Source organism: Martes martes (genome assembly GCF_963455335.1).
Source record: "Martes martes genome assembly, chromosome: 2".
Classification (NCBI taxonomy): Eukaryota; Metazoa; Chordata; class Mammalia; order Carnivora; family Mustelidae; genus Martes; species Martes martes.
In genome coordinates this window covers 140,353,690-140,378,736 of record NC_137889.1, presented here as the reverse complement: position 1 = coordinate 140,378,736, position 25,047 = coordinate 140,353,690, and the positions used below count along the sequence as shown (strand labels likewise).

General features: G+C 49.1%; 1 protein-coding gene across 1 annotated transcript in view; it reads right to left on the bottom strand.

Moving 5' to 3' along the window:
- The window catches only part of RNF4 (ring finger protein 4), a 38,449-nt gene that overhangs the window by 2,364 nt on the left and 11,038 nt on the right, over window positions 1-25,047 (bottom strand). Inside the window, 5 exon segments of the mRNA XM_080795989.1 lie at window positions 453-501; window positions 1,145-1,302; window positions 11,649-11,764; window positions 13,368-13,482; window positions 17,096-17,265. Of these exon segments, the coding sequence (XP_080652115.1) occupies window positions 453-501; window positions 1,145-1,302; window positions 11,649-11,764; window positions 13,368-13,482; window positions 17,096-17,104 (447 nt within the window). The 5' untranslated portion in view covers window positions 17,105-17,265.

The window sequence follows — 25,047 nt, the reverse complement described above, 5'->3', positions numbered from 1 at the left end:
AGTGTCAGGCAAGTACAAGTGGAGTCTCTGAAGCCGAGAACAGAGGCAGGAGCCACTCTCGTATCAACAGCCCAAGAGTGTTGGAGGGACCCCAGACGCCTGAACCACAGGCCAATGGAGTCTGGGGCTGCCATGGGAGCACACGGGGGGCAGTGCTTGATGGCTCGGGGGGGCCACAGGAAGCACTAGTTGCTTTTGCTGAGGCTGGGATGGCAATACACGGGATGGACACCCTTCAAGTGGAAGCTCAAGGAACACAGGGGCCAGGGGTGAAGGCTGCAGGGCCAAGAAGAAGCTAGCACAAAGATGTGTGACAGGCACAGGCCAGCCAGGCCTGACTGTGGAAGAGAGGGGTCAAATCCCACCAAAAGAGAAGACCCTCTCTCTGAAGACCCTTTCACTAAAGCCACGTGGACACCAGAAGCAAGGAAGACACAGCTAAGTTTGCTTACCTCAGAGTACCCATCCATGCAGATCGGACAACTGACAGTACCAGAGGGCCTAAAATCACAGTGCTTTGTGTCAGTTCCTTGGCAAACTCAAACATTCAGTTACCCTAAGTGGCTTCACAGAAGCAGCCCGTATCCCTTAGCACAGGCACCCGGAGACTTACAGAAAGGCCAGCTGTCCCAAGGGAGTGCAGCGGGGAGGTGAAAGGGGAACTAAGGAGCAGACACCCGGATGGGCCCTGTCCTCCCAAGCCCCTAGCCTGTGCTATCTGCCTCCCTTGTGTGGGGCAGGAGCTCTGCCTAGCACCTCTGAGCATTCCTGCTGCAGATCACAGAGAGCCACTGGGTCGGCTCTGAACAGCAGGTGGTGGAGTGTGCCACCAGCCCACGGCTAGTCACACCACCCTGCCAGTGCCACACACGGTCTTGTCCCACTGGGACTGGCTGATCTGGCTCTGAATCCAGGCCCACCTGCACTCAGCTGTGGCACAGCTGCTTAGACAAGACCTTCTCGAGCCATGGGCTCCCAGAACTTGTGCAAGGTCCGGTATTCCTATTACCCTACCCCTGAGAAATGGAAGTGGGGGGGTGGGGTGGGGAGTAGAGGATCCCCATTCCTGGGGACAAGGGATGCAAGGGGTCCCACGTGGCCAAAGGCATGTGGTGAGGCAGCAGGGCAGTAGGAATGCTGGTACCTGAGTCCCGTGGCTGCCTCCTCTCTGGTATTTCGGGGAGTATGGGTGGTCACGTACACGTCTCTGTCCCTGGACAGCTCCTCGTCATCACTGCTCACCACACAGCTGTCAGCGTGCTCCTGGCGTGGCCTCCTCGCATTCCTCCTTGGCCGCCTCCGTTCTAAGGTGTGAGTCCATGTTCAGGGCAGGATCCCCAGCCCTGTCTCCTCACCACCCCTTCCCACCTGGGAAAGGCCAATCCCAGGCCCAAGAGGCACAGCCACCACACCCAGCCATGCCAGGTAGGTCCTGCCCAGCTCCGTAGAGGCCACCCTCCTGTCTTCCCAGAAGAAGCCCCATCCCTGCCATGAGCAGGTGTCTGAGTGGGAGGCCATCTAAAATCTAAGGTGGCGAGCTTTCTCCAAAACCCAGTGGGACCACAGCTCCGCAGTGAGTGTGCGGTCTCCTCAGCAACCACAGAGCACTGACTGCAGGCGTCTTCCCGCCTGGCACTGTCACAGGCCTGGCAAGGACTTCAGCTCTGTGCCCCCCACCCACTGCCATTCTGTATGCAAACCCAATGAAAGAGAGAGGAAACCACTCACCGTCAACAATCTTTTAAAAAGGAGAAAAAAGAGAAAGACACAATTAGTATGACATAATATACCCTGTATTTTAAAAAAACTTATCTTAAATGATAAAATCGAAACATTTCTTGTTTCAAATGCAAACTCCTCAGGGTCCCAGTAAAACCCTCCCGCAGGGCAGGACAGGTGCAGGGAGAGGGCCTGCCCGGGCAGCACCAACGAGACATCTGTACACCTCTCCTCTCCAGTGAGGCCCATCCCAGGCACCTCTGCCTCCCAGCAGCTGACACATGCAGTGTCCACCTGGCGTTGAGTGAGTCTAGGAGTGGCTGGCCTCGTGACCTAGGGAGGTTACTTACCCTCTGGGAGCTGCCAACTTCCTCTTCTGGAGAAGAGAGGCACCAGTGCCCACAGCTCACCATACTGCTGCAAGGACTAAGCAAGCCAAAAACTGTCACAGGGCCCTGGGGACATGGAGCCCAGGACTGGCTCCATACATTCTCCTGGTCCGGGGGGGCCAATGACAAGAATCCTCTATGTCATGCAGGCTATGCCAAGGGTGGAGCCTTACTGTCAAGAGGGTTTGCAGTGCTTGTTACTGGGAACAATTAAACAAATTAGGATGTGCAGGCACTGGTGAATGGCACACCAAGGACCAAGATCGATCTGATTACATGTTCTCTGGGCCTATGAAAAAGTTACTGAGAACTTGACCAGGCCATATCTAATGACTCAGAACTTACACCAGGACTACTTTTGCTACAGTAGTTTCCCGCCCCACTTCGTCAACCCCCTCTGTGCTCATAAACCTGCCTATGCCAGCACTGGGAGCACCCCCTTTCCCTCCTGCTCATCACAGGCCATCCACTTCAGGTAAATGCTCCTGACTGCCGCTCCAAGGCGGGCTGCCCACCCCTCCTTGGCAGATGCCCACGGGGGAGGGCATACCAGCCTGCCCTGCAGAATCCAGAAGCTCCCTCCAGCCCAACTCCCTCGTGGCAGGGATTCTGAACACGAACTAAGAAGTTCCCCTCAGTGAGACACTCAGAGGCCAGTTTCAGCGGCTGTTAGTGTCAATAGTGGCAGACAAGGCTGGTGTCATGGCAGAGGCCCCTCTTCCCTGGTGAGGGGCTGTGCTAGTGTTTCCTTGAACCCAGAGATCAGTGCAGATGGTGGCTTCCACCTCCTGCCCTTCTGCTTGGGACAGAGGTAACAGCTCTTATGGTGGGTCAAGGCTGAGATGTCTAGAGGTATTCCTGAAGACTTGCTCCTTTAGCTTTTTCAGTACCAAGCAGCAGCTCTTCTCATGTATTAAAATCCATTTATACTTTAAAACAATTGGGTGGATTGGGTCTTCCAACCTGAACACTGACAGATACGAAGAGCCATCCTGGGAAGAAGGATGGTCTAAGCACGAAGACCTTCCTTTTGCAGATGAGAACACAACCCACAGAGGGAGCTACCAAAGGCTCTCCCTCTTCCTTACAGAGGATGCTAGAGTGTGGGACTATGAAATTGGGGGACTGGCAATCTCATCATTGGGATTATGTATTGGAAAAAGAGCTTGGGCTGACAGGAGGTTCAGTCCCTATGACGCCTATACAAGAGGAGCTCTGAATTTAGCCAGGAACAGAAGGAAAATCTGCTGTAGGCAGAGATGATCCCAGCTTTCCAGCACTCCAACACAGCCTCACCTCCCTTTACCACAAGGGGCCATCTGACTGGTCGTGGAGACACCTGGAAGGAACAGGATGCTGCTGGCTCCCCAATAAGCAGTGTGTGAGAACTGGGTCTCCAAAGGCTCTTGTGAGTCAGACCCAGCTCACTCCCAGGCAGTGCTGAGCTCGGGCCAGACCTGGCCCCTCAGGGTGGTACCTTCGCTGCCTTGTCCCCAGACTCAAGACAGGTGCTCATTACATAGCTACTGGGTAAATGAATACGTACTGACCAGAGAGCTCCCCTCACTGGTGATGACTCTGTCCCCATCTTCAACACAAAAGCTCAGAAAGGAAGTTTCTTGCCCAAAGGGCAGAAAACAACAGTGCCACAGCCTGGTGGAGGGGCACACAACACTGTGACTGGTGTTCCCTCCAGCCAGCAGCTGAACTACATTAAATTCCAGAACCCCTGGAGGTGTCCACAGGCACTTTGGAATGGCCCTTCCTCGTGGCTGGGACCCTGAAGGTAGCACAGCACTTCCCAGGCACAAGAAACAGAGGTGTGCGAGGTAGGGGGTGTGGCAAGGGTTGGGGGGAGCTCTGGGGCCTCTGATCTGGCCGAGAGGCCTTTAAAAGAAACAAAACCCCTGACAGCTGAGTTAGTACTGTGGCAAGTGGCCTGAGATCAGACCCGAACATCCCACTTCACCTTTCGGTCTGGCTTCTTGACTACGGGATAAACCGCAGGTCAGAGAGACAAATGACACATATGGAGAATGGACAATCCACAGCAGGCACCCACCTGTCGCCTGCTTTCACACTGGGGTGCATGGCCTCCAGGTCAGTCACGAAGGCCCTCTGAGTTTCTGAAGCACAGCTGAGCCTCAGAACACCTGAGTAAGTGCTGATACCCATGTCAAAGGCCCCTGGTCAGTGGGGGAGGACAACCCCTCTTCTACCAGTGGACTTCACATTCTAGGTCCCTCCTGGGGCTGCAGCCAATATGCTGGGGGGAAAAAGCGGGACAAAACCAAGCAGGAGTCTGGGGTCCTGTGTGGCAAGTGGACCCCTTGCACTTCTAAGAACACTCCCCCAGCCAGGAGCCCTGCAAGCCACTTGCTTTAGATGACCTCCCCACGTGGCTGTGCACGTTGCTGCACTGGAAAAAACAGCCACCTCCAACCACTTTGAGCGTGAGTGGATAGTCTTGAGCTCCAACAGTGGCATGCAGCATGCAATTACAGATTCTTATTCCTGCAGCCGCGCCAGGAGTACCAGGAAAACTGGTTCTGACAGTCACATTCCAGTCAAAGTTAGTGCTCCCTGCCTGATTCCATGTACAACTGTTTCCCCGATTCCTGGGCATGGGGACAGAGCCCTTCTTTCTTCATATAGAATTATGCTGGTTCACTCATTCTAGCAGTCACTGGGTACCCCTCAGGCCCTCGACTATTCCCACAGAGATGGACAGGACTCTGCTCTTGGCTGCAAGGGAGCTTCCATTAAAGCAGACCCTTTCAACAGGCTCCTGAATGAAGAACTAGGAAGGTACGGAGCGTAACACAAACAGCGTGACTCACTGGTCCACCATGGAGACAAACCAAAAAGACATTCCAGGGAAACCAACCTGACTTTAAAAGAAACACTCTTTGAAACAACAACAGTAATACTTTTTTGAAATTCAGCGAAGGAAAACAGTGTAAGCAAACAAATAGTTTCAGTATCTTCCCCCTAAAACAAGCAGTTTCTTAAAGAGAGGAGTAAATCTTTTCTACCAATGCATCACCCCTGGGAGCTAGGCCAGAGGCTGATGTGCTGCAAATGCTCATGAAAGGACGGGCGCCTGGGGGGCTCAGTTGGCTAAGCACCTGCCTTTGGCTCAGATCATGATCTTGGGGTCCTGGGATTGAGCACCATGTCCAGCTCCCTACTAGGGTGGGAGCTTTTCCCTCTTCCTCTGTCCCTCCTCTGGCTCTGTACTCTCTAATAAACAAATAAAATCCTAAAAAAAAAAAAAAAAAGTGGTCTGAAAATCTTCACCTATTAAGCCAGGTGAAAAGAGGATGGGAAATACAAGCAGAGGTTTCCAATAAATAGCACGCTAGTATTTCCATCAATTTCCCCACTGAAAACCACCAAAACAAGACAAAACATACACATTTTTAAATAAAGAGGTATCCAAAAACATAATCGGTCAAACTGAAGGGACTACAATAATTGAGAGGAAAAAAAAAGGACAGAAGATTCTTGAAAAACTGAAGCTTACTTGTGAAACCTTCACCAAGAAACCAAAGCCCAGGCAGGACCTGTAGGGGCAGGTCATTCTGTGAAGGCCAGCTACCTTGAGCAAGCCAGGCTCAAAGAAAGTCTAAGGAATTATCAAAGAAGTTGATACATACAATGTATTTTCTGACCAATAATGCAATAATTCAAAGAATTAGTAAAAACATGGGATGTCTGGGTGGCTCAGTTGATTAAGCAAGCATCTGCCTTTGGCTCAGGTCATGATCCCAAGACCCACTGGGCTCCTTTGCTCAGGGAGGAGCCTGCTTCTCCCTCTGCCTGCCACTCCCCCTGCTTGAGCACATTCTCTCTCTCTGACAAATAAATAAATCTTAAGAAAAAAGAAGAAGAAGAAAAAGAAATCCATAACTGCGACAAAAGGAAATAAAACCTCCATATGTTTGGAAGTTTAAAAATACTAATTTGATAAATACAAGGAACTGAACATAAAAATCTGTACAATAACAAAATCTGTACAATACAGCTTTAAAAAGATAACCTTAAAGGTATCAGAAAAGAAATGATGAAAATTAGTAAGTTAAAAAACCAGCAAAATAAACTCAAGGAAAAAAAGCAGCAATCCTGAAAGAAAACGAACTTAAAAGAGAAAGGCTCCACCAAGCTAAAAGTTGGTTCTCTGAAAGATCTAATAAACCTCTGGTGATACTAATCTGAAGAGACAGAAAACACAACCAACCAAATCAAAGGAAATGAAAAAGGAGCCATCACTACAGATTCCACAGAACATTAAGATATCACAAACAAATGTATACCAACAAAAGTAAACATTTTAAATGAGACTCACAAATTCCGAAAAATTTGAGGCTAGGTACCTTCACAGTGGAGTTCTACCAAACTTGCAAGAAGTAACTCCAAGATTACAAATCTGGACGATAGAAAAAAGGGTGTCCAACTCACTTAATAATAAAGATACCAGTACTCTGATATCAGAAACCTAAGAAATGTGTATAAGACGAAAATTACAGACAAATCAATCTTACTCACAAAAATAGAGGCAGAAGTCATGTATAAAATAGTAGCAAACCGAATCTGGCAATATATAAAAAGACCACAACATTTAATTAGTTTAACTCTGTTGGGAGTGTTAAAATTCAACACTGATTCTTTAAGAGGAATCATGTTTTTATTTTTTATTTTATTTATTTGAGACAGAGCGCACACTTGCGTGCACAAGCATGGGGTGGACATAGAGGGAGGAGAAAATCTTAAGCAGACTTCCCTGAGATCATGACCTGAGACAAAATCAAAAGATGGACACTTAACCAAATGAGCCACCCAGGTACCCCAAATTAACATTGATTGTTCAATTTGCAGTCCAACAGAAAACAGAGCAGAATTTCTCCAGTCTGAATAAAGGGCATAAACAATGACAGCAATAAAACCTACCACAGAGAACTTATTTAACGCTCCAAATCTGAAAGGATTCCTTCAGATTTGGGATGAGACAAGAATGTCCAGGACTGTCCCCATTTATTCAGCCAGTGATGAATTTTCTTTAGCCAGTGTGTTAAGAAAAAAAAATAATAAAAATTAAAAAAAATAAAAATATATAAAATATATAAATATATAATATTTATAATATAAAATGTAAAAATATTTAAAAAAGATATAAAGAACCAAAATTTATTCTGTGTACACAGAAAACCAAAAGATTTAGATTAAGAATTGCTACATTGAAAAAAGAATCAATAGATAAAATCAATTGCATTTCTTTATATTAGCAAATAAAAACAAAAAAGAAACAGAAACTTTCTAATACCTTTTTTTTAAAAAAGATTTTATTTATTTATTTGACAGACAAGAGATCACAAGTAGGCAGAGAGGCAGGTGGGGGGCGGGAGGGGGAAGCAGGCTCCCTGCTAAGCAGAGAACCCGATGTGGGGCTCAATCCCAGGACCCTGAGCCGAAGGCAGAGGCTTTAACCCACTAGGCCAGCCAGGCACCCCTATAATACCATTTTTTAAAAAAGATTTTATTTATTTATTTGACAGAGAGAGAGAGATCACAAGTAGGCAGAGAGGCAGTCAGAGAGAGAGGGGGAAGCAGGCTCCTTGCTAAGCAGAAAGCCCGATGTGGGGCTTGATCCCAGGACCAAGATCATGACCTAGGCCAAAGGCAGAGGTTTTACTCACTGAGCCACCCAGGTGCCCCTATAATACCATTTTTAATAGCTTTCTAAAATACTATGTATTTAGGAATACATCTTTTTTTTTTTTTAGTAAAGTTTTTATTTATTTGACAGAGAGAGAGTGATCACAAGTAGGCAGAGAGGCAGACACAGAGAGGGGGAAGCAGACTCCAGGGAGCCCGATGCAGGACTTGATCCCAGGACCCTGAGACCATGACCTGAGCCAAAGGCAGAGGCTTAACCCACTGAGCCACCCAGGCACCCCGGAATATATCTTTTAACAAAAGATTTGCAAAACCACTGCAAGGAATACTGTTAAGACTTTACTAAGAAGAGCGAAAGACCCTGCCTCAAACCACACACGAAAGGCAATTCAAGTGGGTTACAGACTCACTTGTGGAAAGCAAAACAGTAAAACTCAGAATACAGAACGAATTTTTATATGGATTATTTTCAACAAATTGATAAATTCAACTGTATTAAAATTAAGAACCTCCATAAATTGAAACGAAAAAGGCAGACCCCTCAGAAAAAGATACAAAACCTAACTAAACTAGTGGCACAGTCATACTTAATCATTTAGAAAGAATTCCTAAAAAAAAAAAAAGCAAAAACAAGGCAGAAAGGGGTGCCTGGCTAGCTCAGTCAGTGAAGCATGCAATTCATGTTGGGTGTAGAGCCCATTTAAAAGATGTCTGGGAAATACACAAACACATACACACATACAACCAAACAGATGAGAACTCAAGGGGTTGTTCCATTCTAGATCAATTTCTTCGGCTATTGTAAAAGTTGTATATACAACATGTGTGTAAAAAGAACAGTTAAAAAAAAAAAAGATTTTAGGGGCGCCTAGGTGGCTCAGTCATTGGGTGTCTGCCTTCAGCTCAGCTAGCTCATGATCCCAGGATTCTGGGATCGAGCCCTGTACTGGGCTCCCTGCTAAGCAGGAAGCCTGCTTCTCCCTCTCCCACTCCCCTGCTTGCATTCCCACTCTGGCTATCTCTCTCTCCATCAAATAAATAAAATCTTAAAAAAAAAAAAAAGATTTTAACAGGACGTCACAAAAGATGAAAAGAACTACCAATGAACATGAGAGGTGTTCAAAACCATCAGACTGGCCAGAAGTAAAGTGGTGAGCACCGCAAACACTGGTAAGAATGTGAACAAGCACAACCCCTTTAGAAAAGTTTAGCAGTAATCTAGCAAAATTCAAAGATAGCCATGTCCTGGGATCCAGCAGTGATGGCCTTTTTTGGCTATGCAATGCCCAAAATAGAAGTTAATTTGGAGAGAAAATACCTAAGCAGAGATGTACAAAGCCTTATTGCATCTCAAAGCACTGTTTAGTTCTCTTAGTTCACTGGGGGCTCTAGAGTCTTTAGAGAGTTGGAAAAAGAGTCTCAGAAGTTTCTCATCAGAGGGCTCCCTCAAGTTTTGAAGTCAGGCCCAGATCAGGGGATGCACAGATTATGGTCTTTAAGATACAGAGCTAGCTACTCCCAGCAGGGCCAAAGAGGTACATGTGGCCTGTTCCCACAGATTCTAGTTGAACCGGTAAGGTCACCCCAATTTGGGAACTGATACATGATACATTCACCATTTACACTCTGCTGCAGGTGAGGCCTGCCTGACTCAAAATTTACCTGATGGACACTCCTTGTCCTGACTTAATACTATTAGGTTTTCCAAGTAGATATGCTTAGAGTGAGAACTTCAGCCTCACATGTATTTTTTACTGTAAACTTAAAAACTGGCATTTGAATTTATGAACAGAAAGTACAGAATGATTAGAATCAGGAGTGCTTTAAAGCCCAAACCTTATTATATTTTTATACCTGGGAACATTAGACCATGACCAAAATGACCAGTGTATCTAAGACCGGAAAACCAGGACTCCTACCTCCCAGGCCAGCACCCTCTTCCCTCATCTCCGGCTTTGGCCAGCCATCCATTCCCAGGGCAGCTCCCCAGACCCTAGCACTCCTGTTCTACATCTCCTGATGACTGTCCATGCCCGGGGAAACATAAAGAAGGTAGGAAAGGTCAGGAAGGAGAACATTAGAAAGGGTAGTTATTAAAAAATAAATAAATGAATAATTGCTACTGCCCCCCGGAACAATGCGTTACTTAAACTATAGCCCCTGGAAAATTTTACTAGTTACCAAGCACATTTGGATATGGCCTTAAGAAAAACATATACTGGCAACAGGTCTTTGGGGAGAAGGACGATATACGACCGTGAAGCTGGGCAGCTGGGGATGCCTGGCTCACTCAGGGCAGAACGCCGCCTGCTTCAGGGAAGCTGAGCACCCGGGAACGCCCGGTCAGCTCCGGGTGGAACGAAATACCGCCTGCTTCCCTTTTCCGTTATCGCTCCTTTCCCTTCCCAGAAGCGACCGTTGTTAGATGAGTCCTTTGAATGTGCTTGATTAACTATAAACTTTATCCTCCTCCTTGCGTGTCCATGAGACATGTGACTAATGTTTGACCTTCACTGGTTCTTCTGTTGGCTATTGTTTCTATCTAATAAAAGTGGGACTCTGGAGTTGCTCGGGGCAGCAGTCTTTTCGACTGTTGTCCCCTGCTCCCAGTCTCTTGCAGCTGACTTGTTTGTGCCTAATTCTTCTCCCGTTCGCCGACCGGAAGCGGCAAATAATCCAAGGCATGAAAGGGATTTCATGATGCTGGTACATCACACAACAGAAGCCAGACACAGTCTCCTTAAGGGCTAGAAGGTCTTACAAGCAGAATCTTGGCTATCCCCCTGGGGCTGCAGATCAGGGACTGAGTGTCAGAGAAAATACAGGTTTCAACTGCCTTTCCTTTGGGGGTTGAGGGGAGAGGTGCGCAGACATACAACAGGACTGGTGGTTTTCAACCAAGACCAGAGTTTAAACCTCTAAATCCGTCAAGACAGATCCCCATCATTGCCCTTCTTTTCTTTTAAAGAAGTCTTGAAGCTTCTCAGCACAACCCTATTCGGCAATTGTAACCACGTTCAGAACAAGCCCAGGACCAGTGGGCCCCAAGGCCAGGGGGAGACTCAGCTACTACCAACCCCCATCCCCAGCAGCACCTGCCTCCCATCTGCTCCACTCTACAACTGCACGTCAGATCAAACAGCACTCAAGAGGCATCCTGGAGAGGCAGACGCAGCCTTAAGGTGCAGGTCTGTGGGCTGAGCGGCCGCCAGGACCCACACACAGGCGCGGGCCCCTACGCTGTGAGGCAGGTCTCCTTCCCCGAGGGCCAACATGGGCAAGTGTGCTCTCTGTAAGGGACCACAGCTGGTGCCACAGGAAGGGGTCACAAGCAGCTTCCCAAGCCCCGTCGTCCCTGGAATCAAGTAGGGATGCAGGGTGCCTGCACCCTCCAAGGAAAGCTGCTTGTGTGCCTCCAGAGACCCCTGGCAGCAGTGCTGGCAGTGCTAAGCATGCATTCTCGTCCCAACCAGCTGGGAGGGTGCAACTCACACCTACTGGGCACCACTGGGTGCCCGGCACTCAGATACAAGGTGACTCCTGACCCTCCCAATAGCCTACTGGCACGCAGGGCATATCCCCCCATTCAGAGCGAATGAGCCTAAGAACTTGCCAGAAGTCACACAGCTGGTATAAAGTGCAGAACAGACAACTCTGGGGTCTCTCCCCAAACAGCTTCAGTGCCAGCTGGCCAGGGTCAAAAAGATGTACTGTCTCCACAGGAAATAAAGTCCTAACAAAGGATTTTCCAGAAACACTTTCTATCTTGGGCTCTACCTAGTCACTGAATGTCTGAGTTTCTTCGGCACAAACCGTAACCTGTGACCAGCGCCTTCAGAAGCTGGTGCTGGCTAAGGGCCCACAGCCAGGAGGGATCACCCGTCCCACTCTGACACTTACCACAACAGAGTCATTGTGAGTCAGGTCAACAACCACAGGCTCTAACGATTCACAGGTGAGATCCACTATTTCGTCTCCAGCTTTAAAATAAAGCATTTTAACAAGCATTAGCAGGAAAGTAACGGCGTAACGCTCAAAGCTTCATTAAATGATTAAAAATGGAGCACGGGCTTATATCAAACTAAAGCCCCCTCAAAGTATAGAATGCAGAGCATCAGGTCCAATCCCCTTTCAGGGGTGACAGCCAACGAACGCCGTTTCAGAATTCCGAGTGGAGGCCTGCGGTTTACAACTACACCAAGGAGAGGGGGTCATGTCTCTGCACACGCAGACCTCATCCCTGTGGCCTCACACTGTCACACAACTAGGCCTCAGTGCCCCCACCTGCCCCTGCAAAGGGGAGAAGCAGGGACCTACCTGAGAGTACTGGGGAACATCTGGGGAAAGGACCAGGCATGCTCACCTCAGGGCCTTTCTCTTTGGCATGGACCTGCCTTAAACCTCCTCCTCGAGGCTGCCGCTCGCCCTCAGACCTCATCAGACCGAGCTCTGCACCCTCATCAGTGAGATAGTCATCTCCGTGTGGCTCTCAAGCAGGACGACAGGGTGGTATTTACTGATCCCTTGGACTCCCAGCACACCAGACTGGGCTCAGCCTGTTCCTTTGCGTGCCTCTGAGCCCTAGGATCTACTTTGGTGTCCTCGTGAGCACAGGACAAACTGGGTAGAAGCACTTCTCTGTGGCAGGTAAGAATGAACCGCAAAGGACTACTTCCACTTATATGAATTAAAAAAAGATTTACGATCATTTTTGCTTCTATTATAGCACTAAAGACATACGAGAGTAGGATTTTTAGAAGTAGTACTTGTTTGGGAACAGTAACTCGTAATACATTTAGCAGTTCAAATTTGCTTTATTATTTTTTATTAAAAAAGATTCACAGGAGCAAAACCCACAATGTATCAGAGATGTTGAGTGTATTTTATACAAATTGACCTGGTCCTTTTAAAAAAAATAGACCATATACTGATATAATCTAAGTCACAGAGCCACTCTCCTTCTGGTGGACTTAATTTCTGGCTCTCACAAGCAGAAGCCACAATCCCACAGGCCGCGCGTGCACAACCTGACTTCTGCCTATGGCAACTCCCTCCAGCACAGGTGGCTCTCTCCAGAGATGCCTTCTGGGGGAGATTCTGTGTCTCAAAGAAAAAGGGAAAAGGAAAGATGATGACTTTAGGAGGCCAAGTGAATTAGATGTACAGTTTCAAATCGAAAAGGTGAGCCCAGGGCAGTCTCATCTCCCCAGCCGCACATTCCAGGAAGGTTAAATGGCTAGCCCTCCTAAGCAGCTGTCAAAACCATGGAGGTCTTACACCACCAAGGAGGGCAGGTCTTGCTCAAAATCAGCTTTCAGTTCTGAGTGGCACGTGAGTCTCAGACTGTGTAGGTCTTATAAAGACAAGGACAGATGCTAACCGGTGTGCAGTTAGTGTTAACAGGCACTGAGCTAAGGATTGACCTTAATGACAACTCTATGCAGGGGGATTAGGACAATTCCATTTGGGAGGGTAATGGGAGGCTCAGATGGTACAGCTTGCACAAGACCCCATGGCTGGGCCCACCCATGCACGCTGCACCACTCCAGCATCCCATGGTCACGGCATTCCCGGCGATCTTACCACTTTCCACAAGTTCTATGGGTTCTGCTTCCAAGGCCATCTCAGGGGTGGAGGCTGCTTCCCGAGTTCGCTTCTGGGCTTGTCTAGAATTTACTGTGCCACCACGACGCTTTCTCTGAGGGTATCCGGGGAAAGAAACAGTCACATGAGCTCCCGACTGATACAACTTCAAGAAGAAGAATAAAAGGTCAACATGGGAATGGCTCAATTCATCAACAAGAGTAAGGACCATGGGGCACCTGGGTGGCTGTCAGTTAAGCATCTGCCTTCGGCTCAGGTCATGATCCTGGGGTCCTGGGATTGAGCCCTGTGTTGGGCTCCCTGCTAAGTGGGGAGCCTGCTTCTCCCTCTCCCTATGTATGCCCCTTCCCCAAGCTTCTCTTAAATAAATTTAAAAAAACCTTAAAAAAAAAAAAAAAGTAGAAAGAGTAGGAGACCAGTGAGGCAACCTGAGGTAATGGGTCCTTTCAAAACTTGACATTCTAGGAGCACCTGGTTGATATAATCGGTTAAGTGTCTGATTCCTGATTGTGGCTCAGGTCATGATTTCAGGGTTGTGAGATCGAGCCCTGCATTGGGCTCTGTGCTGAGTAAGGAACCTGCCTGAGTAAGGAACCTCTCCCTCTGCCCCCTCCCCTCTTTAAAAACAGTAACAACAAAAACAAAACTTGACATTCTAGAACGCTGAATATTTAAAGAGAAATAATCCTAAACCTACCGTGACTATAAACCCTAAAAAGTAAAACTTCTGTTGTACCAAACTACTGGTCTGTCAAAAATATCTGACACACACACACTATACTACACAACTCCACAGAAGCCTCTGACCCAGGTCAGGACTTGGCCAAAAACCCCTTCTTTTCACCAAAAGTCGCAGACCTGTCCTCCTTGGATGTGTATTTGGTCTCACTGAGGCCTTTTCGTTGTTTCAACCCCAAGACCCTCAGTTTCCCACGTTTCCATCCACTGTAGAAGTAGGTCTTGTCTTTGGGAATCCATCAACATTTAGGGTACTCATCAGTGCAGTTCACACCCTCACAACCATGGCCCTGAGCTCAAAGAACCAAAGTTCCCAGTGGCCACCCAGGAGCCCTGCCTTCTGGAAGGCTCAAGCCCTCAGCGAGCGGATGTGCAGTCCAAACTCTCCATGCCAGCTGCCCCCCACACCCTTGGGCCCTGGCTTCCCGGCATGCTCCAGCACTTCTGACCAGGCTGGCCCTGAAACGCAGGGGGAGAACACGCCCCGTACGGCCTTCCTCAAAGGAGAACCAACTGCCCACCTGACCCTGTCACCTTGTTCCCACCCTGCATGGCCCCAGCCAATCCCCACCCTGCATGACCCCAGCTAGCTCCCCGTGTTTCTGGTTCTCACTGCCACTGGGCGCACCGATGCTCCGAACTGGGTGAGCTGGGGTGGTGACTTCTTGGCACTCAGAAGTGCCATGTACTGAGCACAGACACAGGAGGCCAGCACGACCCGACCTCCTTGCGTGCTGTACTAAGCACTACGTCCCCGGAAATGTGCACAGCGAGATGTGCACAAGACCTAAGGGCACCCACCACTCAGCAGAACATGTGCTGCCCAGGCAAGAGAGAGACGCCTGACTCTTGCTGTATTCCAGCCCTGCCTCAGCAGCAAATGGAAGCTTGGAGAGTGCTGGAAATTAAGATTTGGGCTTAGCAACTTTCCATGGATCTAAGGAGCAGGGAACCATCCCCATGAGGGTCCATGGGCAAGCGGCCACAGTAGTTCTAAGTTCTCCCGCCAGGAGCTGCTCTGTCTGTCCAGAGAGCTGCCACTCCAGCTTCAGCGGAGTCTACGGCCCAGTGTCTACTGGAGGCCTGAGCTGCCACCAGAAGACCAAGGCTACTTAAGTTTCCCCCCTTTCTCTCTGAAGTTGTCCTTCTATTTTCCTTCCTCTGCAAAGGACCACATATTTCTTAGGAGATACTGCTAAACAGGACCCTTCATGCCCTGCCACAGCCACCTGCATGGTTTCTGGTCCCCACCAAGGGAGGCAAGCAGCAGCCATGCACCCCGACCAAAGTCTAGGTGCTGGACTCCGAATACCCCGCTACGGGCACTACAGCAACGTGTGCTCTCAAGGCCACGACCCCTACCCTACACCCCACAGCAATCCTCTTCCCCAGCAGCTCTCTCGTCCCTTCCATGACTGGACTACCTAGTCCTCCCTCCTCACTTGGCCAATTCTTACACAGCTTTCAAAAACCTATGCAAATTTGACCTCCATTATAAGGCTATCCCTCACCCTCCCAGGACGACCATCTCAGGATTCAGTACCCTCCCCCCAGCCTCCCACCCCCCACAACCCCACCTCCCTCCATCCACATTCCCCAGAGGGCAAGGGTGCAGGGGACTGCTAGCTCAGGGCCAGCCTCCAGAAACCCTAGAACACTGGCAGACATTTTTCCCCGCTGCCCTGTTCCTCTCAGTGTGGCCGTCCCCCTCTGCACTAGCAGGAGAGGGTCACAGCTTTCAGTTCAAACTGACCATGTAAGTGACTTATGCCACTCTGAGGAAGTTTAACCATTTCTTCGCAGTCAAATAAGAGGTTACATTGCTCTAACCAGATCCTACCTGGGCAAGGCATGGGATTCAGAGAGAAGGTGCCCAGACTCAGGACATTTGTTTCCTTACAAGTGAGTTGCAGGGGCAATCTGCAGACAAAGAGCCAAGGTAGGAAGTCACCTGCCTTTTAAAAGGGCAGGTCAAGGGAAGCAAAGGCCCTTTTCTATAGAAGTATCAACAGCAGGCTCCTAGCACACGAGGGACTGGGACTAGTCAGGATGAGGAGCACCCGGGGGCAGTGAGTGGAAGCTACAGGGTTTCTATGGCAGTTCAGTCTAACCCTGCCTGCACACGGACGGCACCTCTGGAGCCTAGGGAGAGAATACAAGGCTGCCGTTTCATAGCTGGGCCACCTGATATGAATCAGTATCTCAGAAAACAAATGTTTTGAGTTTAGATCATCTGAGCAACTCGGTCAGCAGGGAATAAGCTACAGAGGGAGATCTTCAGGCAATCTTCCTGGAGCTCAAGGGGCTCCAGGGAACACCTGTTACAAGGCACGGCCTCTGCAGTCTGATGAAAGCTCACAACATATGTACCGACTTTGGTCACTAGGTATAAGAAAACTCTCACGAAGGATCATTAATTACCACTATGCTCATACCGGGCCAAAAACTACACAGGGGAAAGGAAAGAGAAGGGAAAATGTACACTAGGTTGTAAAGGATTCAATAAACCAGGGCCCTGGCATATCCATGACACTGACAGCTGCTCTGGGAATAGAGAATTTCTGAATCCGCAGCTATTACTGTGTCTTTAGGACACTACCCACAACAGCAGACTCCTCCAGATAACTACGTCTGTAGCTGTCCTCAGTTGTGCACACTTTCCTTCGAGAACAAGGGTTACTTAGAGCACCTTTATGATACTCTCATTAACGTGCCATAAGGAATAAAGTAGCTGCTTAGCCTCGAAAATAAAATTCACAAGGGGGCACCTCGGTGGTGCAGTCGGTTAAACGTGTGACTTCAGCTCAGGTTGTGATCTCAGGGTCCCGGGATCAAGCCCCATGTTGGACTCCCCACGCAGCATGGAGTTTGCCCCTCTGCTTCCCTACCGCCACTCCTAGGCACATTCTCACAAATAAGTAAAACAATAAAATCTTTAAGAAGAAAATTCACAAGCTGATAAAACTCACAGTACTCATTGTGTTCTGTGACTCCACCCTACAGAGAAGGAAGGAACCTATACAGAGGTTAGCAAGGAAGCTGAAAGTTGCCTGCTCTCAACTTCTCACACCCGTCGATTACTCATCCTCTGGTGAGCATAGCCATTTGCAGCCAAGTAGATTTCCAGTATCTTGAAATCCTGAAAAACAAGGAAATTTAGGTAATAAATGCTCCCATCTGCATCATCAACAACAAAGCTCAGTCTGACCCTTCACGAGTACTTTGCTGAATACTCCATGCAACTCATGTGCTTGCTTGTGGTTTTCTTGGGAAGCAAGCCCTCTTATAGAGCACTGGGCCACCGGGTCCCCAAGTCTGAGCTCAGACCTGTTATGCCACCACCTGCTCTTCTTTCTGGCTGTTCACACCCTTCCAGAGTCCTGTGCCAGCTGCTGGGAAAAGGCAAGAGAATCTGAACTGCCACACATAACCTCGTGGACTCCTCGCAACCAGGAGGGCATGGAGTTTCTGAGGCCAGAGCAGAGCCCAGGTCCTTTGGCTCTTTCCACAACTTCACCGCTGCCCTCTGGAGGAACTGATAATTTAAAGGAGGAGACGAGAGTCACCTGCCCTGATTCACCCTGCATGCCTAGCTGAGAATTCTGTCACTGGCAACAGGCGAGTCAGGTAGAACCAAGAAACTGTGGACTGGGAGACTAAGTGGGAGGTTCCAGGAAGGGCAGACAAAGCAGCAAGTGAAGAGGCTGCTAGAGAACTGAAAGGCCCTTGAATTCCAAGGGCCTTCCACTGGGAAGCCACAGCTACCTACGTTAAGTTCAGTGTCAGAGATGCAGTGGAAAAGGGAGCACATGAGAAGCAAACACTTGGGAGTCAGAAGCCAGGAGTCAGGGTGTCATCAGGGTAGAAGGGGCAAAGCTGGCTTCTGGTGGGGGAAGCCCTGAGCACTGGGCAAGGCTGAGAGACTCAGGGAGAATCAGAACAAGGAGGAGGCTCTGCAGTCACCCACCCTGGGCAGAAGTGCTCTGGACAAGGACAGGGTTCTCAAACTTCTGCACCAGCCTCAGCAGGTCTGGGATGGGACTCAAAATTTTGCCTTTCTCACAAGTTCTGAGGCAGTGCCGGTGGTGTTGCTCCCAAGGCCCCACCACAGGAACCAGTGGACTAAGACAAGGGCCCTGGACAGAAGTAGGCCTACTTGAGAGGCGCAAAGACGGCAGGAAAGACAGGACAGGACCCCTCTTGAATCCATCCACCCTGTTATCCCTGCAGCTGCTACCTCCTCCTATCAGATCTCCCACCTCCCAGTGCCCTACCCCTACCACCAGCACAGCTTTCTAACACACACAGCTGACCACAGAGCATGACAGCTGGGACTGGTCAGGCACCTCCAAACCCCTATTTGTGCCCTTGAGCTAAGCACCAAACTCTGCGCCCCATTTCTAAGACAACAAAACAGGAGCACCTATTGTAGCAGGTGCTGCACAGTCTAAAGGCTCGATGGCTATGGGCTGATGTCACTGACTCACTCCTCCAGCACCGCCTGGGGCACAGCTCCACCTCTCTACCCCACCCCTCTCCTGCTGGCCCTCAGGACTGCTCCAGCTACTAACACAACACACCCAGTACTCAGCTCCCGGCCTGGTGGAGGGAGGGAGGGCTGGCAGACATCTCAGTATTGTAACTGGGGTACAGGAGCTAGGGGTAAGGAAACACACAGGCAGAGGCCAGAAGGTTTTTAAGAAGCCTTCCTGGGGCGCCTGGGTGGCTCAGTGGGTTAAAGCCTCTGCCTTCGGCTCAGGTCATGGTCCCAGGGTCGTGGGATTGAGCCCCGCAACAGGCTCTCTGCTCAGCGGGGAGCCTGCTTCCTCCTCTCTCTCTGCCTGCCTCTCTTCCTACTTGTGATCTCTCTCTCTCTGTCAAATAAATAAATAAAATCTTAAAAAAAAAAAAAAAAAAAGAATCCTTCCTGATCCTCCCCAGCCCCAGGCCGGCCTTTTCTTCCCCAGAGAAACCCCTCTAGAGGGACTACCCAGCCAGCTGAGCCTCCTTCTCTATTACCTGGTGGTCTGTACGTGTCCATATCTGCTCCCCTGCCACCTTGTTTTCCACTGTGACCCTGGCCGCTTCACAGGGATGACCTCTTCACGATGTCACTCTATGGGGGCACGTGTGGCTGGCAGGCAGCATGACATCTCCTGATGCCCACACCACAGGGCAGCAGGTGCTTCCACTCAAACTGCACACATGTTCCCAAAGCAACACCTCAACCGGCAAGCCTTCCGCAGAGACTGGCATTCCGGGTAGAGGGTCGGGCTGGAAGGGACCAAGACCGCCCTCCTGAATGGAGGGGGAGGTGCACCAACAGCCTCTTAGGACTCACAGACCACCAAACTTTCTGGATTCTAATATCTGCGGATGTTTCTGATTCCAAGAAGTATCTTACATTTGGGTATACATGCATGATGTAGCTATTTTGGCAAAAGTTATCCTCCTTATCTACCTCATGGTGTGTCTTAGAATTGAGAATCTTTGATAAAAATGTCACTGGCAGAGAAGGAGATCCATCTGTTGAACAATGGGAAATAATTTAATGCACAACCCTGGCTTTGCCATAAGCCTCTCGCCTCCCACTTGGTTAATTTTTAGGCTTTCAAACATGGATGTTAAGACCTAGCCTGTGACTGTCCCAGAGGCACCCCAACTCCTTGCCCTGCACACCCTCTCTACTCTCCAAAACCCCCTCCTGCAGCCCCAGCAAGACTTCCTCGGAGCTCCCCTGGCATGTTCTCACGCTCCACGCCCAGGCCAGTCCAGCAATCCGTTCCAAATCCATTTGCTTCTTTTGGTTGTGGTAAGAGTTAGTGGTCAGAGAGCACAGGAAGTTGGAAGGCTGGCCTTAGGGAAATCTACCAAGGGGCTGGATTTCACCAGAAAACGGAGGTGGGAAGAAGAGGGCATTCCCAGATTGGTGTGCGGATGTGGAAATGCCATGTCTGAAACCAGGGTTGCAGGAAAGGTAGCCTTCACAGACTACAAAGTGTTCTGGATACTGCAGGGGATAGAGGCCACCAGAATAACAATAAGACTAACCACAGCTGAAGCCCAGACATTCCTTGTACTACGTGCAAAATACTGCTTTCCAACACAGTTCATGTAATAGTTCCATCACCCAATAAGGGGAAAGGTATTATTAAAGATACCATTTTACTTTTTTAAAGATCTGAGAGAGAGAGAACATGCCCGCACACACACACAAGCATGGGGGCAGAGGGAAGACAGAGAATCCCAAGCAGACTCCGTGCTGAGCGCAAGCCCAATGTGGAAATCAACCTCACAGCCGAGATCATGACCTAAGCCGAAACAAGAGTCAGACACTTAACCCACTGAGCGACCCAGGCACCCTAAGGTTACCATTTAACCTGCCCAAAGTTCAGGACTACAGTGGCTTGGATTTAAACCAGGACAGTGTGACAGCAGAACCCACACTATTAAATAAATACCATGCCAGAATCAAATGTATTATTGTAGAAACAATTTGGAAAATGGATGTTTTCCAGGTTTTCAAATTTACTTCATGCAGGGAGAAAGTTCTTCCAACAATAATACCATCACTCCATCTCAGCAGATGGCCCATGATCCTTTGGTTCCCAAGGCAAACCTTGTAGTTATTCAGCATGTCCTAAGTGTGAGGGCAGGGCACAGTCTACTTTGTACCTAGCTAATCCTGTGTGCAGACACTCATGTTTACTGAAGCAATCAATGACTCAGAGATGAGAGTGGGGGTGGTGAATGGTGCCCCTGCCACTAAGAAAAGACCCAGGGTAGCGCATGGGACTGGGAATGGCCAGGAAGACCAGATGCTAGGAATTCCTAAACCTCTGATAGGAGGGTAAGGACAATTCACGCCAAGTTATCTAGCTGGTTAAAAAGCAGGAGTGGGGAACCTGGGTGGCTAAAGTCTGTTAAGCGTCTGCCTTTGGCTCAGGTTGTGATCCTGGGGTCCTGGGATCAAGTCCCATGTCAGGCTTCCTGCTCAGCAGGGAGTCTGCTTCTCCCTCTCCCTCAAATAAATAAAACCTTTAAAAAAAGAGAGAGAGAGAGAGAAAGAGCAGGAGTGACGCAATAACTGAACCAGGGAAGGGAGAAAACAAACAGGTTTTGAAGATAGACGGTTTTAGTCTGAGAAATGCTGCCTGTGGGATATCCAGGTAGAAAGATGTGAAGGCAGCCACAACACTCAGAGGAGAGATAATTGGAGTAGAGGAAGAGATCTCAGAATCTGTGTGTAAAACTGGGGAGTCAGGTAGAGCAAGACGAGCCTATGAAAAGAATAAAAAGTCAGAGAAAGCTTTGAGAGAACCTTGAAGGCACTGGTCAGACAAACCCAGCATATCAAGGAGGTAGCAGCAATCAACAGGTAGAAGAGCTACACAGTGAGTCCAGTGAGGCGACCACAGGAAGCCAGCCACTGGTGACCCAGCAAGTGCAGGCCCAAAGTGATAGGAGTTACTCAAGAAACAAACAGGGTGGGGAGCGCCTGGGTGGCTCAGTTGGGTTTCTATCTCCTGCCAGGTCATGGTCCCAGGGTTCTGGGATCAAGTCCTACATCGGGCTCCCTGCTAAGCGGGGAGCCTGCTTCTCCTTCTGCCTGGTGCTCCCCCTGCTGGTGTGTGTTCTCTCTCTCTCTGACAAATAAGAAAAGAAACCAACCAACCAACCCAGGTGGTAGCGGGGTGCACAGAAGGGAAGAATGTCCTAGATGAATACTGTGTGGGTTGCGTGAGAGAAGAGAATACAGTAAAGATGAATGGTTGGATCATAACTTGCCTCCTAACCCACACCTCAAGGGCAGGACAACCAGAGGTTTCAGAGACCTGTGTTTGGAGATCCTGTCACCTGTGTGCTCTGATGGCCGATGGGAGGCTGAACAAGTCGGAAAGCAGATCAAGAGGAAGTACGGAGACCAAGAGAACCCCAGGCAAGAAGAAAGCTGTGTGGCTCCGAGCAGGCGGGGGCAGAGCGTGAGAGCCCAGACTGCCCTTCGGGTGGGAGCTAATGAGGCCAGTGCAGACTGAACGGTCCACTCAATCATTCTATCCCTGTTAGAGATGAGGTTTTTCCCATGAAGTCATCACAGACACTACAGAGAAAGACCCCCCAACTCTACCAAGAGTGACACACGTCATCAAGTATGTGGCGCATGTCTACAGACAAAACAGCTAGAAACAGTTGGGCAGGCAGGAAGCAGGAAGTGTGGGACTGGAGCTGGTTCTCCAGCAACCGAGGAAAGGGACTAGTCTGCAGGGTGCCCAAAGGAGATCTCGGATGAGCAGCTCTGTCCAGCCAAGCACAAGGAGCCCACCCTCATGACATGCAGGGCAGCCAAGGCTGACACAATTAACCACAGACACCTGAGACCTAACTCTCCACATGCGTTCCACAATCGCCAAGCAATCTTTTTTTTTTTTTTAAAGATTTTATTTATTTATTTGACAGAAAGAGATCACAAGTAGGCAGAAAGGCAGGCAGAAAGAAAGGGGGAAGCAGGCTCCCTGCTGAGCAGAGAGCCCAATGTGGGGCTCGATCCCAGGACCCTGAGATCATGACCTGAGCTGAAGGCAGAGGCTTAACCCACTGAGCCACCGAGATGCCCGTTGCCAAGCAATCTTGATTCTTAGGTGGCTCTTTGTCCATCCATCCATCCTTCCTTCCTTCAAGATTTTATTTACTTGGGGGAGAGAGTGAGTATGCAAGCACGAGCAGGGGGAAGGGAAGAGGGAGAAGCAGACTCCCCGCTAAGCAGTGAGCCTGAGATCATAACCTGAGTGGAAAGCAGCCGCCCAACCAACTGAGTCACCCAGGTGCCCCTCTCTGTGCATCTTTCTTTCTTTCTTTTTTTTTTTTTTTAAGATTTTATTTATTTATTTGACAGACGGAGATCACAAGTAGGCAGAGAGGCAGGCAGAGAGAGAGGAGGAAGCAGGTTCCCTGCTGAGCAGAGAGCCCAATGCGGGGCTCGATCCCAGGACTCTGGGATCATGACCTGAGCCGAAGGCAGAGGCTTTAACCCACTGAGCCACCCAGGCGCCCCTCTTTTTTTTTTTTTTTTCAAATTTTATTTATTTATTTATTTAGAGAGAGAGAGAGAAAGATCACAAGTAGGCAGAGAGGCAAGGCAGAGCGAGAGGGGGAAGCAGGCTCCTCACCTGGCAGAGAGCCCGATGTGGGGCTCGATCCCAGGACCCTGAGATCATGACCTGGGCCGAAGGCAGAGGCTTAACCCACTGAGCCACCCAGGTGCCCCTCCGTGTGTCTTTCTATGGAGACAGATGATGTGCAGACAATGACAAGGCAGTTCTCACTATAAACTCGTAAATGGCCACTCTGAGACACATGGGCAGTCTCCTGTGAGTCTGAATGAGCTAGCCAGGGCAAGCTCTCTATTCCAGCATGGTTAAAGCAGATAGAAGCAAAAATCTATAAAACTTCATCAGGAAATGCCAATTTATCAGGTACTGGCTAGTATGATTGCCTATCCCACATCTCCCCTTCTAAAACCATAAACACATAATCATTACCATGTTATTTTAAGTACTTCCCTAAATGGAATTTCAAAAGTAGAATTAAAAAACGTGTTAAAAAGGAAGACTATAGGGGCACCTGGGTGGCTCAGTGGTTTGAGCCTCTGCCTTCAGCTCAGGTCTGGATCTCAGGGTTCTGGGATCCACATCGGGCTTTCTGCTCAGCAGGGAGCCTGCTTCCCCGCCTACTTGTGATCTCTCTTTCTCTGTCAAATAAATAAATAAAATCATCAAAAAAAAAAAGACTATATTAAAGACTGTTGTGTATTGCCCAGCTACTTTTTTTTTTTAAAGAAGACTTCATTTGAGAGAGAGACTTTATTTGAAAGACTTGGGGAGGGGCAGAGGGAAAGGCAGAAGCCAACTCCCTGCTGAGCAGGGAGCCTGCCCAGGAGGCAGGGCTTGATCCCAGGACCCTGAGATCCTGACCAGAGCCGAAAGCAGACACTTAACCGACTGAGCCAACCAGGATCCCCCCCACCCAACTACTTTTGTAAAAAATGTCAAAAATACCCAAAGCTGGGGTGCCTGAGTGGTTCAGGCGGTTAAGCATCTACCTTCAGCTCAGCTCACAGTCCTGGAGTCCCAGGATGGAGCCCCACACCAGGCTCTCTGCTCCATGGGAAGTCTGTTTCACCTTTTCCCCCTTCCCCCCCTCATGTGCATGGTGCACACACACACTCTCTCAAATAAATCTTAAAAAACAAAACAAAAACAAAAACAAAAACCCAACCCAAGGCTGTTGGCAATGTACCATCCATCGCCCAGTACAGCCTGCCCTCCTGTGGAAGTGAGCATGAGCATTAAAAGTTGCCAATAAACTTTCACATCAAAGCTTTTTTTTAAAAGATTTTATTCATTTAATTTGACAGAGATCACAAGTAGGCAGAGAGGCGGGGCGGGGGTGGGGGAGCAGGCTCCCTGCTGAGCAGAGAGCCTGAGGGGCTCGATCCCAGGACCCTGGGATCGTGACTTTAGCCAAAGGCAGAGGCTTTAACCCACTAAGCCACCCAGGCGCCCCAGTCAAAGCTTTTTTTTTTTTTTTTTTTAAAGTAAGCTCTACTCCCAATGTGGGGCTTAAACTCATGACCCCAAGATCAAGAGTCACGTTTTCTACCAACTAAGCCAGCCAAGCGCCCCTCCCAAGCTTTTTATTTTTAAGATTATTTTAGAGAGAGGGGCGCCTGGGTGGCTCAGTGGGTTAAGCTGCTGCCTTCGGCTCAGGTCATGATCTCGGGGTCCTGGGATCGAGTCCCACATCGGGGGGGGGGTCTCTGCTCAGCGGGGAGCCTGCTTCCCTCTCTCTCTCTCTGCCTGCCTCTCTGCCTACTTGTGATCTCTGCCTGTCAAATAAATAAATAAAATCTTAAAAAAAAAAA